We start from the raw sequence: 14,145 nt of genomic DNA on the forward strand, positions 1-14,145 counted from the left end.
CTTTACTTCACCCAGCGAGGTCCCTACCTCAGACCCGTCGGGCCACGCATCCCAGTTCTGAGGAGGCGACATTGGTTCGTGGTCCCAGCTTTAATTCCTCAAGTGCCAAGCTGGGTAGAGATGAAAAGGCTGGGTTCTTTCAAAAACAGAAAACTCAGTGTCGTTTCTCTTGGGGGAAACTCGGAGCCGCATACGCACGCGCCTTTGCATTCCACCTGTTTCTGAAGCCACGTGGAAGGGCTTTTATGGATTAGGAAGTGCATTTTGTAAGGTCTGTAAAGACGGTAGTGGCTTGCCCTGTAAGAATTGTCAAGTTTATGTCCTGGTTTTTTTAGATCTAGTTCCTCTGAAGTTTCGGCACCTAACTCAAACGAGAAAACGGATTCCCTGGCCCATGCTGAGCCAGAGATAAATGTGTTCCCTTGCTGCATTCAAATCCAAAGAGCAGGCACTTGGTACATTTCTATAATAATTTTAAATAAAATATCCTGGTTATTGTATGTTAAAACATGCCTATTAAAAGAGCCCATGCTGAGGCTTTAGTCACTATCTGATTAGCCTCATTTTAGAGCCCATAAGCAATAAATGCTCAATTACACTCCTGTTATTGTATTTTAATTTGTTAAGAATTGGCATTAAAGAAGAAAGTTATAGCAAGTTGATATTTTTGAAAGAGTAACTATGCGAGAGTGAATTCATTATGTACAAGCCTTAACTCTGGTGTCAAAGCTGAGGTTGGTCTATTTTCGGTGGATATTAATGGAAGTAAGTTAAAGATGTTTAAAAACAACCTTTTTTTTTTTTTTTTTTTGTAAATGACCTTGACCCTCAGCCCCACACTAACCAAGGACCACTTCCCTTGTGCTTTTCGTTCACCTTTCTCAACACCCCAAGCTCATTCATGAGGTTCCCTGTAATTTTTCCAGTCTCTTACCCTTCCATCTAATTTAATGGTAACAGCTTTCTGTCTTTGGTCCCCATCCTTTCAAAACCATAGCTCTTTCATGGTCAGTTATATTTTGGGGAGTTTCCCGAGCACTTTGACTTCCATGTAGTCTTGGGTCTGTCAAGATGGCAGAGGCAAATGCCAGCCAGCCTGTCCTGTGGGGTCAGGGTGCATCAGGGCCTCTGCTCCTGGCTGCCATGGCTGAGAGCAGATTTGTGGGTCCCACTGTACCTCTCTGGATGGTTTATCAACTGCTCACGGAGGTCCGGCCTCACCACTCCCGGTGAAGAACTTGTCTGTATCTGCCCCACTTCGGTGCGGCTCCGGATTCTTTCTCCGATGGTCTTTGGTCCCGTGTTCCTCCTGGCTCCAGCCTTGCATGGCCTTTTGAGTGTTTGCTCTGTACCAAGAATTTGGCCATTTGAGTTCTGTCCTTAGAAAGTCATTAGAGACCCTGTAGCATCTTTTCCCTCCTGGGCTGGTGCTTTTCGAACCTTCTAGAGTTGTGTGTTTCTCCATCAGAACGTCTGCCCATCGTGGTCACTCACATTCTGGAGTTTCTCTTTCTGCCCTTCCTCCTCTGCTGAGAATTCCTGCACCCTCTTTTCCTGAGTCCGGATTGGCTCCCATGTGACCCCCGCCCCCAAGTGCTTACGCTGCGGGGTGAGATCTCTGCTTTTGACACTCAAGGCTGGTCCTTTCTGCTGTAGATGGCAGAGAGAAGACACCTCTTCTTGCATTCTCTGTCCCGAGGTCCCACATTTGGGTTCCTTCCCCTGTGTTGGAGTCTCATGTTTCTGCTTCCTTTTTGTATTGTTGCGTCTGTCATCAGTCGTCCTGCTGTTTGATGAACCCGCGATTGCTTCTTATCCCCTTCATCTGCTGGAATGTGAACATTGTCTCACAATTAAAAGATGCTACTTCCCAGAAGCCACTGGAATCCTCATCTCGGCTTCCCTGTCACTCTCTGGGCCCCGTCAGGCTTCCTTGATACACTTCAGCTGACTTTCCTCATCCCACAGACTGGAGCCTCTGTCCCTTGCATTCTGCTTCTGGAACTTTCTTGGGTTCTCTCTGCATCGCTTGACTGCTGGTAAGCAGTTACAAGCAAACAGCTCATGTTTCCAGCCTCCCTGGGCCCCTTGCAGCCCACACACTTGCTCATTTGGCAGTTCTGAAATTACATGGACTAAGAACTTAATTGTTTATACTAACTGCACATGTATTGGCTTTTTTGCCGTGTGTTCTAAAAGGAATCTACCAAGATTCTGCCAAGAAAGGAATGTGTTTATTTCATTTCATGCTTAGTCTTAAAACGCTTGAGATGTTATTTACCCAAGAGTGTTTTAGAATACGTCCTTTCTTAATGTGTGAGCTCGATTTAATATGTCTATAGACACAAGGGGGCACCTTGCCCAAAAATTGCATTTGGAGGTCTAGTAATTCCTAATTCACCAGTAGGCCGCGTACCCTGGCTCTCATTTGCCTCTCCCATTCCCCCACCGGCAAATAATTCTTGGGTGTTGCTTTACTCCACACTGAAATGTTGTCAGGTGACCTCCACAGAAACCATCACTGTCCACCTAGGCTTCCCTGTGGTTCCCTGTGAGCTGCCAGTCGTTCACTTCCAGCACGAAGAGAACAGCAAGATACTTTCTCTGGGTACAGGGAACCACTTGGAGAAACACGATGCTTAAGTGCCACACTTACCCAATGTTCTCTCTTTTTCAACATCCAGCTAGTACACATCCATCTGTGAGCTCCGTGTTTTCTCAACACCGTACCACCAACCTCTCAGACATTTTCCTGGTCCTTAGTGAAATGCTTGACCTTTACTTAGTTTCCACCTGAGCTCTCACCAGAGATCTTCATTCTTGTCCAAGCGCTTAGTGGTGTTGCCATCTGAGACAGAGCAGTTGTTACAAAATAGTTTCCTACTGCAGGGAATTTTACCTGAAACTTAGAGGAAGAGCCTGGGGTCCTAGTGTGCCAGGTAATAAGCAGCAGTTTAAAAAACATGATTTCATAAGGATACTTATTTTCTCCAGCTGGTTTGTCTTCCCCCAAATGGAAGCATTTCCTGTGTCTCCTTCTGTTTCTAGGGTCTGGGTTAGTTCAGGACACAGACACTGTGATTTCAGTATAATGATGATGCCATGATACTAGACAGATCAAAACCTAATTATTTTTAAAGTGTTTGCCACAGTGGAAGGGTCATAGGATTACAACTCATGGTGTCTGATAGAACCTTATGTCCTAGATTGTACGAGGTCTCCTTTTTAATCTCTCTTGGATGTTTAACATTTTGAACAGGATTACATGCAGAATGTTCATGGTAAAGAGATTGATCTTCTGAGAACCACTGTGAAAGTCCCAGGGAAGAGGCCACCCCGGGCCACGTCAGCCTGCGCGCCCATCTCCAGCCCTAAAACCAACGGCCTGTCCAAGGACATGAGCAGTTTACACATCTCACCAAATTCAGGTAAGCCCATGGCAGACCTGCGCGAGAATCCAGTGTGACCGCAGCGGTTGATGCCGCTGGTCGCAGGACAGTGTGGAGCCTTGGAGGTGAAGTGAGATTGGAACCTTTAACGTTGTACGTTAAGGCTTAGAAATCTGTTCTCTTCTGTGGGTAGTCATTTCCCCTACGCCTGTGGTTCCGGGACCGCCAGCTGGCATGTGGTGAGTCTCGGTCTCACAAACCAATCCATGAGGTCTTCGCAGAGATGTGTAGTTGGAAGTAGGGTTTTGCATATGATTGAGGATTGAAGGGCCTTCTAAAATATGTAAATGAGTTGTGAAAGTATCAAGGGCTGGTGTGTATTTGTAGTGACTGAGTGGATGAAAGTGGAAGAGCTATTTGGAGCAAGATTGAAAGGAAACTGTTGGACCTCGACTTTAAATTCCAGGCGTGCAATTCCAGGCCATCCAAACATTGTGGCTCATTTTTGTGAGAGGCTTTGCAAATGGTTGCCCTCTGGCTTTGACCTTCCAGTGATTACTTATCAGAGAAAAGACCTGAGTCCTCCTTCTAACACACTTCGACACACGGATTTGTTTTCTCTAGCAAAAAGTCCCTTTCTTCTCTCTGAAATACTCCAGTCTTCTCAAAATAAATTACTGTCCTTTGGTACTTTCTGGCAAATGTCTTTGCTGCATTTTTCTCCCTCTGAGGTGTCAGGTACTTTGAAAAGAGGGATGGAGCTGCCCCCACAGTTCTGTGGCATACACGGCATTGGTTGGTGAAAGCAGGGTGGTAGAAAGGGGCCCGAGCTGGGGTCCGTCAGGGCTCCGCTGCACGATACCAAGTGGCATTGGACCGCTAACTCAGTCAATTAGGTCGATCTTGCCTGGCCTGCATACGTCACAGAGATGTGATGACAGGTAAGATAACATGTATGAAAGTTTTGGGAAGCTCATAAAGTACAAATATCAGCTGTTGTTAAAAATCCAAAGAAAACTGGGCTTTCTGCTAAGGGAGACATCAGTTCATTCCAGAACGGTGATGAGGTCTCTTATGACCTGCTGACCTTCCTTCCAAGACATACATGAAATTTCCCTTTTTGGGATGGTGTGCTAACTCTGGGATTAAGAAGAGAGGAAAGAAGTGCCCAGGGGGCGGGGGGAGTTCTATATTGAATGAAAAGCTGATGTCTTCATTAGTTTGTATTTATTAATTTATTCAAAAAATATTTAGTGAGGGGCGCCTGGGTGGCACAGCGGTTGGGCGTCTGCCTTCGGCTCAGGGCGTGATCCCGGCGTTCTGGGATCGAGCCCCATATCAGGCTCCTCCACTATGAGCCTGCTTCTTCCTCTCCCACTCCCTCTGCTTGTGTTCCCTGTCTCGCTGGCTGTCTATCTCTGTCGAATAAATAAATAAAATCTTAAAAAAATATATATATATTTAGTGAGCACCTGTCCTGTGCCAGGAACTGTGTATGCTGTGGATGTGGAGACCCTGATTTCCAGAACTTATACACAAGGCCGTCACCTTAAAACCAGCTAATTTTCTACTTCTCCTTCTAACCCACCATGTCAAATTCATCCATTTATTTATTCAAGTCAACAAACATTTATGGCATTTCTGATGTATGCCAGGGAAGGTCCTGGGCTCTGGGGACACAGAAAATTAAGACATCAACTCTGCTCCCGAGATTCTCACCCTCTGGTGGGGAAGAAAGACCAGCAAACAGGTAAAGGCGGTGGTCTGCTGCAGGCCACGGTATGAGTACGTAAGGGGCCTGAAGGCCCAGGGGTCATGGGTCCGGTCTACCCTGGGAGGTGGGACAGGCTCAGGGCTTGGGGGCGCCTGTGCTGGGTAAAGGATGGGAATTTGACGGGCACAAGGAGGAGGGAAGAGCTTCAGTGATTTGAAGAGTTTGGGATATGTAATGTTAGGAGTCTTTGAGTTTTTTAGTCTTGAGACTGGTGTTCTTTGGTGCTGAACTGCCCCTTGTTTTTCTCTGGAAAATGTAACATTTGGTAAACAGAAAATACAAAATGCCACGTAACCTTATCGTATGTGTGGAGTAGCTGGCGTCCCGGGCCTCGGCTAAAGGAATGTTCCTTCAGCACCCATTTCTTTCTCTTGAACGCCCTTGCATTGGGTGGATGGGAGGGTTTGGGGCAGTGCTGGAATCCCTTTCCGTGCTCACTCGCTCAGCTAATTATGGCAAGTTCTTCCAACCCTCAGCCAAGTTCATTCCTTTTAAAGGGAGCCTGCTTGTTTTTTCCTCTTCTTCGGATCACAAGTAGGAGTGTGGAAGTGGGGGTATGACATCTGCAGGAGCATAGTGCCGCTTTGGGGAAAGAAAGTGCCTCGTGGTCACGGCAATGCTCAGGGACGTGGCATCCTTGTCTCTGCGTGCAGGTGACATCATCAGCGGGTAGCCCTCCATCCCCTTGTTCATAGGTGCTCTCTCACATGAAGAACTCCAACACAGCAAATTTAACGTGAAGTAGGTTGATGTTATTTTAAGTGGTGGACTTTTACCTAAAAATAGGTATTATTTTAGCTATTTTAGAGGTATTTGCCAAAGAACTTAACATGCTACTTAACCTAATTCTTCTTTCTCAACTCATTTGAATTCTGCTGTTTTGTCCTAGGGGTCTAAGTTAACGTGGAGATGTTCGTTTCTTTTTATGCTTTTCCTGTTTATTTGTTTTCTTATCTCAGTTATTGGACTAGGTCAGTGTTTTGTGCCTTTTCTTCTAGTAACTTTTTCATTTACATAGACGTGATAACATGCGTGTGCCTAAATCCTTGTGTCTAACATTTATTATTGTCTTAGGATAAACGTCCATAAGTGAAGTGACTCAGTTAGTGGATATAAACATTTATAAGATTCTTGGTACGCATTTCCAAATTAATTTCTAGAAAGGTTTTGTTATGCAAATACCCTTCTATCTCTAAAGTGAGTACCCATGTCACCCACACACACCTGCTAGCATTGCTGTTACCATTTTTGGAATCTACACTAAAACTACTTCATGCTTTGTTTATTTGGATTTCTTCAGTTAGTGCTAAAGGTCACCATCTCATGCTTGTTGAGCTCAGGTATTTCTTACATTAGATGTGTCTTTTCCCATTTTTGTACTGGGTGGTTTATCTTTTTCTTATTGATATATAAGAACTCTTTATATGTTAAGGATATTAACACTTTATAATATGTTCTGCAGGTATTTCCCGAGTTTATTATTTGCTTTTTAAATTTTATGGTCTTATTTACGTATAGAGGTTTTCCCCTTTTTAATATGTAATCAAGAATATATACATATAATCAAATCGTAAGTCTTCTGAGGTTACTACTTTAGATATTTAGAAGGCCTTTAATAATCCTGAAGACAGATCACAATTCCTATATATGTATTTCTGAGTTTTACGGTTTTATTGTTTCTTTCTTAAAGATATTTAGCCTTTCGTCCACCTTCAGTTCGTTTGGGTCAATTATACACGACAGGAAATCTAATTAAACTGCTTTTTCAAACAGATAACTAATTGTCCTTTCTCGGTCAAACTGTTTACTTATGACTGTGTGTGTCATCTTTGTTACACAACTAACTCATTTAGTCAAAACCACTGTGTTTCTGGGCTTGAGGCTCTGTCCAGTTGACGTGCGTTCCCGTGTTGTGTCACCACGTACAGATTTACCAGAGTGTCTTAGATTTAGGGTTCAGTTTATATTTGGTAGTAATATTACTCTTTCATTTTATTGTTGTTTTTGGCTATTGCCACTCATTTATTTTTTCCAATAAACTTCAGAGTAATTTGAAACTTTCTCCTTCCCCCGAAAAATAATCGCATTGTGACTAATTGGCAGTGCTTTTAATCTATCAGTTAATTGTGGAGGAACTGACGTCTTTACTATGTTGAGTTTCTTCTCATGGAACACAAGTCTTGCCCAATTGATTCAAACCTAATATATATCCCTCAGTAAAATTTTAACACTTTTCTTCATTTAGATGTATCATGTCGATCCATTCTGTTAGTTTATAATTTTTGATGAAATGTGAGGCTAATCTTTTTGGGGGGAGGGGGCAGGGGTTAAGGGGGCTATTATCTACTTTGCAAGAAATAAGAAAGCTCATAGTTTTTATATTTTATATCTACTCATCGTACTGAACTCTCGTTAGTGGGGATATTTATTCAGATGTTGCTCTTGATTTCCTAGTATGTGCTCATAATGCAGCTCGTGGTTCAAATACGACAGCGCCTGACTGATGTCAGTGTTGACTTTTGGGTGCCTCACTGCTTTGCTTCCGCTACCACTCATGTAAAATCATTATGGGGCTGGCCGCCCCAGTTAGTGCTCTGGAGTTTCAGCAGCGGTATGAGGTCCTCCCTTCAGGGGCCTCACACTCTGGTGGGGGCAGAGGCGTCAGAAGATAAACAGGTAAGACCATTGAGGTTGATGATCAAGGCTCAAAGGACGAAGGGGCAACTGGAGAGAAAATCACTGGTGGGGGTGGTGGTCTTATGTTATTCCTAGTGTTGGGAAATGCTTTACCATTACCAGTCTTGGAATGTTGACTACATTTTATATATAGAAATGCTGGAAATGTGATGATCTCCGTATCAAGTTTTCCCCTGGGCTTGGGGAAGAGGAGGAAAAACACGTCCAAGTAGCTGCCTTGTGAACTGATAACTGAGCTCGGGTCTCCCTTTGGGGCTCACAAGTCATACAGAGCAGAAGAGCCGCAGTGAAGGTGGGGCGGCCCCACGCTCTGTCGGGCAGCTGTGGAAGGCAGGCAGGGCGGGCTGAGGGGCGCATTCAGGAAGAGCCGGCCATTGGCGTCCCCGCTTCCAATCCCGTGTGGATGCTGATGCTTGAAAGAGAAGGGAGCAGCTTGGGGAGCTCAGACCTCTGTACAGTCACAGAGGGACAGAAAGAAATGGCAAGAAGAGGCAGCTCTGACCATGAGAGACATCACTGAAGCACACCGGCCTGCTCACGAGCCCTGCACTGTTCACCTAAACCAAACCTCCCAGTCAGCATGGGCCACACACACCTTCCAAAGGCTGCAGGGCCAGCTCCTGCCTCTGCCCGATGGACCCACGGGCACTCATTCACAAATACGCAGCCAAGACGTTTGTGGAAACCAACAGTAAAAATGAGAGGAGCCAAAATAAACAAAAGGACAACTGATCCTACAAGAAAGAGAGTGAGAGGTGGGGAAGGAGGAAGAGTTAAGAGGCTAATTATTGTGTTCATAAAATGAAACAAAGGATACAGTAAAAACCTGGGGAGAAAGAGTCCTTGCAAATTAAAGAAAATTTTTTTAAAAAAAGAAAAAAATTTTTTAAGAAAATTTAAAATTCAGTAGATAGGTTCAATGCCATAAAGAACACGGCCAAGGATACTATTGGTGGTTGTACCTGTGACAGAGGAAAGCACGCTGGAGGTGATGAAGGACATGTTGGTGTCTTCCCATCTGAAGAGCCCAGTGTCAAGTTCAGGGGAGAGGAGGCTCTGTAAACACAAACAGAATCCCAGAGGAGGCTCCGTAAACACAAACAGAATCCCCGAAAGCATCCCAGGTAGGAGGAGAGTGTGCTTACCTACCGGGAGGAGCTCTTCCGGCCTGTGGACTCCAGAGCAAACACCACATGTTAAAAGACAGTGGAAGAATTCCTTTCTAAGGACAAATCGTTCTGAACCTAGAAGTCTGTGTGGGGCCAAACTACTATCAATCAAGTATGAAGGTAGAAAAAAATTTTTTACATGATGTACAAGAATACAGAAACAAATACCTTTTTGAAAAGTGTACTTAAGCATCTACTCCAGCAAGAAAGAGGAGGAAGAAGAAGAATCCAGGAGATATTTATTCAGGCCTGGTTAAATTCCCCCTTCCTGATCACATCTCCCCCTTCCAGGGTCACTCACTCAAGATGTCCATGGCGGTATCTGCCGCTCCACTGCTTTATCTCGGAACCTGCATCGCCATTCTAGTCAGAAGCCACGCTTTTAGTGAATCCATCGCATTGTAATTTCAGGCATACTTCCAGAGAAGACAGTCAGATGTCCCACAGTATCTTCTGACATGAGCTGTCAGCCAGGCTGGTTGGTAGAATTGTATCCACTCAGGATGGAATGCGGAGTGTGTCAGCTCGGAGCGTTATTCTGACATTCAGGTAACAACAGGAAAACGTAACGGTCCACAGTAGGGCCTTGAGAAGCAGAAACTCTAAGTTGAATCCCACCTTCCCCATCTTAGGACCTTGTGCGGATGAACGTTGGCTTTCTCATCGCTACGGTGGGCCGATGTGCCCGCCTTGCTCTTGTGGGCGCGCCTTTGCGAAGCTCGGCCCAGGGCGAGTCTGCAGACCCTGTTGGAAATCCATCGTTGCAGTTGTGCTTGTCACTGGTGAAGGAAAGGAAGCAAGAGGGGACGGAAATTTTGTATGAATTGTTTTCATGCCAGACACTGTTGTTTCTATCGCCTGTGTGTAGCCTTCGTGGGTCAGACACAATAAACCCGTGTCCCCCCCGCCCAACAGCATTCCCTCTGCGGTGGCGGGAGCGGCGGGCAGAGAGGCGCTCTGTGGGACCAACCAGGATCTCTGTGGGCACCGGGCTCCCGGTCCGTGTCCCCCCTACTCTTTATTCCTCAACGGCCCCATTTTGTTCTGAGATGCCAGATACGTCCCTGTCCCGAAAGTGGGTCTTTGTTGGGTATTTGGAACGGTGACTGTGTTTTTATCCTCAGCAGAGCAATGCGTAGGCCTTTGTAGCGGGAAACCTTGCCCCCCCTCCCTGCGCTTCGGGCCCCCAGCGGTTTCAAAATATTAAAGCCGCCCGGAGGGTTGAGGCTGATTTTCCGGGGGTGGGGGCGGGGATCTCGATGTGTTTTGAGTATTGAACTGCCGTTGACATCTAAAGTCTCAACCATGCTGTTTTCCTCCACACTTCAGTAATCAGGACATCCAGCAAACCCATAAAAAACCAAACTAATAGCATGAATATTCAGTGACCTAGAATACTAATTATTGTCATGAATATTAATGTGATCGGACTTGCTTTTTCCTCTCCTCTTTCTCTCCCGTCCTCTTTCTCCCTCTCTCCCTCTCTCTTTTTTTCCACTTAGCCGGCTCTAAAGATGGGTCATAATGAGAGCATTTAAGAGGGAGCGCGCTCTCCGCCGTGACAGGGACTGGGGTAATAAGGAGAGCTTGATTAACGCGGTGCACTTGGGGGAGAGATGAGAGGCTTCACGTGGGCCTGTTCGGGGGAGGCAATGAGACACCGGCGGCTCTGTTGCTGCTCCCGGAGATTAATGAGGCCTAAGAGTGCATTAGGAACAGTGACAAAGGTTTGATCTAATGGGCTCAGCCATTTTTCCTTTGAGTGACAGACGCACAGAAGTAATTGGCTGTGCAGAATGGCAGCTCATTGGCGGTACTTAAGGGTACATTATCCCCGTTGTGGGGCCCGCGGAGGCTGTTTATCAAAACTGCTCACACTGCAGACGCCGAGCCGCTAAGCTGCTGTTACAGTGGTAATAGCTATTAAAAAATAAATAAATAAATAACGCAACATCAAAACTAGATCCGTTGTTGTCTCCTCGAAACAAAGTTTTTCTTTGTTTAGTTTCAAATGGTCTAGAAAACATTTTAATAACTCCGGAGTCTGTTCTGGGCACGGACTGAGCCGCGCCGCTCACGTGTGTCTCCTGGGTCCTGGGCCGCTTGCCGGGGACCCCCGCCACCCCCGGCCTTGCCTCTCCCTGTGTTTCTGCCTCGGTCACCCCTTCCTGTCGCACGCTTTGGACTTCCTTTGCCATGTTAATCCTCTGATTCATAAATCGGTCTGCTAAAGACCCTTCTAGCCACTCGGTGGAATGCTTGCAAATAAAAACCTTCCTGGTTGGTAATTTTTTGCTAAAAAAGAATCCAAAAACCAGTATCCCATGATAATCTGCTTCCACGAACCAGGGTTTACCAGAGTAGTTTTGATGGCTATTGAATAACTCGTTATTTTTAGGGAAAGGAAGAGACATTTTGGAGGGTTTCTTTCAGACCAAAAGGTTGGGAAGTTCGCTACATCTGAAACTAAAAGACACTAAAGTTATTATTCTTTAGAAGCGTTGCGACATCTTCAGCTTTTGTGAGAAACACATTCTTCTTGCTGTTTCTGTGTTTATATTGTTTCTCTCACTGAGGGTTAGGCAAATTTCTGTTCTGTTGTTTCCATCCTGGAACTGTAAGCTCTTTGAGGTGGAGACCATTACTTCCCTTTCTTTGTTACCCTCTCCTAGTTTCCTGACCTCACAATTATTTTATCGTTAAGTCAATGCTACTGAGCATCGCCCCCCAAGTGAAATATAAGGGATAACCACCGAGGGTAAGCACCGTTTGCCCTCCTGACACCTCACTCCTTGGGCAGGACCACTGGGGAAGAGTTCAGGGATAAATCAGAAGCGTGCTTTCCAGTTTAAGGAAACCTCCTTCAGTTATTAAACTCTAAGTGGGGTGTTCTTTTCTGTAAAGACTGATAAAACCACCTTGATCTTGACGATCTCCGTTTAAAACACTAAGGACACTGAGCTGTCTGTCACTATGGGGACAGATACCCCCATAAGTAAATAGAAGTTGCTTTAGAAACTTTGTTCCCCTTTCAGAAACGTGACTGCTTGGTGAAGAGTAGTGTTTCAGCTGTTCAAGCGATGCCTTCACGACCAGCAAACGGTTGGCATGGGAAGAGCTAGAGGAGAGAGAGGGGCCCTGAGAAGGACCTCGGCCTTCAGGAGGGCGGCGGCGTGCCGTCCCGGGCGGCGGGGAAGAGCCATTCTGTGGTAGAGCCAAGCCCACGATTGGCCGCCTTGCTGCGTTCCCAATCCCATGCTAGCAGAGGAGAATTTTCAGAGTAATCATGGCGTTCATCATGTCGGTACCTTGCGGCCCGGTGTTTGGTAGTTACCACTCATTTAGAGAACATTTGTCTTTCTGGAATATTCTGAGGTGTGGCAAAAGGCAAGGCCATCCTGACCACAGTCAAACAGCCACCTCCACACCACAGCTGTGATTTCTGTGTAAGAGCTGACCTCGTAGGACCGGAAGGGTGAGAAAGAAGTGAGCACTTCTGAGCGTAGGCCCACATGACAGCCAGAGAGAAACCTGCTCTTAAAATGGATTTTGGGCAAAATACCTATTGTGTATATCATATAAAGGAAAAAGAACATTTTAAAGACAGAACTGTTGTTAAAAGCAAAGGAAGAAACTCAACATTGGATGTAGTTGTTGGGAATATAGTACCAAATTATGAAACTAGAGGACAAGATGCAGACGTCCTGGGCTTTACGTTTTACAAAACATTACATGGGCACACTGTAATCATATTTTGTTGCTTAGAAGAAAATCCTTAGTTTAGTTTCCTTTTGTGTAATGTTGCCATACCTCGTTACCACCGCATTGAATATAAACTCATTCGCATGGCCTGTACAAGTAACGGGCAGTAGGCAGACAAGCGTGATGTACACACTGTGTGCGTAAGCATCTCAGGGTCCGTAGTAGCAGGTGTTCCTGACGCAGATAAAAGTGGGCAAGATGCAAAGAGCAGGCATTGTTTTCAGAGTGATGAGTGTTGCGCTGGATAACTGGGAACACACAGACTTTGTCTTTGGAATAAATATTTGGACTGATTTCTAAATATAATCACCTAAGTGAGAGCCTGCCTTCTGATGTGCTTAATGTTTTCATCTTGAATTGTCCCGAACACCAAATTATATCCATGTCCAGGATGCAGCAGCAGCCCGGCCGCAGCATGTGAGCAGGCCTGCGGCTTCTCCGACTCCCCTTTCTTTCTTCACCGTCTGGTTGCGCCATTCATCCACTCTTAGCACCATGTTCGAAGCCCACGGTTTCATTTCTTTCTTTCCCCTTGTAAATTGTGCCTCTGACAGCTTGGGCAGAACTGGCTGTAATAGTTTGAGAATTTTGCAAGACCTGGAGTGGTAGGAGTGTCATCACGTTGTCCAGCACTAAGTACTGCCCAGGTCCATGCAGTAGGTGCTCAGGAAACCTTCGAGAGCATGGGTGTAGGCTCACGCATCGTGAGGACGACCACAATAGCAGCACGCAGATGTGAGCAGGTGACACACGAGGAAACCCTGTCACGAGAAAAATGTGAGGGAGACATTCAGACCTTTTAGATTTTAAAGCCACACAAAATTAGCAGTATCGCCATTTTAAGCTTTTATTGAAAAATAAACTTTAATAGAGAAAAGGAAAACTCACCATTGGTAAAATTAATAACAGCTAAAATCCACAGAGGCTTTGCGGTTTACAGAGTACTTTATGCAATTTGATGTTTATATCAGTCAGCCACATGGGGCATATTATTGTCATCATCATTAGCGTTATATCCATTTTACAAATCATGAACTGAATTGTTTTCAAGATGCCTGGGTTCTATCTTCTTTTGGCCAATGGCCTTGGAAAATCAGCAATATACGTTACTAGTCAGAAAGATGTTAATGCTGTTTGAGTAATGACTCTCCGGGATTTTATCCTAAGGAAGAGTCTAAATAGAAGATGTCCTTTGCAGTATTGTTTACACTAACGAGAAATTGGAAACAAAACTATCCAGAAGTAGGAAGATAGCAGTATGAATTATCTGCATTAAATCAGCAAGATGTCGTGTGTCTAAAATTATTATGAAGACTATGGAACAGCATGTGAAGAGGGTTAGGAAGTCATAAGA

At 45.2% G+C, this 14,145-nt stretch overlaps 1 protein-coding gene across 9 annotated transcripts in view; it reads left to right on the forward strand.

Moving 5' to 3' along the window:
• Window positions 1-14,145, forward strand: part of AGAP1 (ArfGAP with GTPase domain, ankyrin repeat and PH domain 1) — a 530,989-nt gene that overhangs the window by 347,968 nt on the left and 168,876 nt on the right. For all 9 annotated transcript variants that reach the window (XM_045794054.2, XM_045794055.2, XM_087864639.1 and 6 more), the window contains one exon: window positions 3,260-3,428. In XM_045794054.2, coding sequence (XP_045650010.2) covers window positions 3,260-3,428 — 169 coding nt within the window. The remainder of the gene's footprint in view (window positions 1-3,259; window positions 3,429-14,145) is intronic.

This window comes from Ursus americanus, chromosome 1 (genome assembly GCF_024610735.1).
Source record: "Ursus americanus isolate L20-20 chromosome 1, mUrsAme1.1.p, whole genome shotgun sequence".
Classification (NCBI taxonomy): Eukaryota; Metazoa; Chordata; class Mammalia; order Carnivora; family Ursidae; genus Ursus; species Ursus americanus.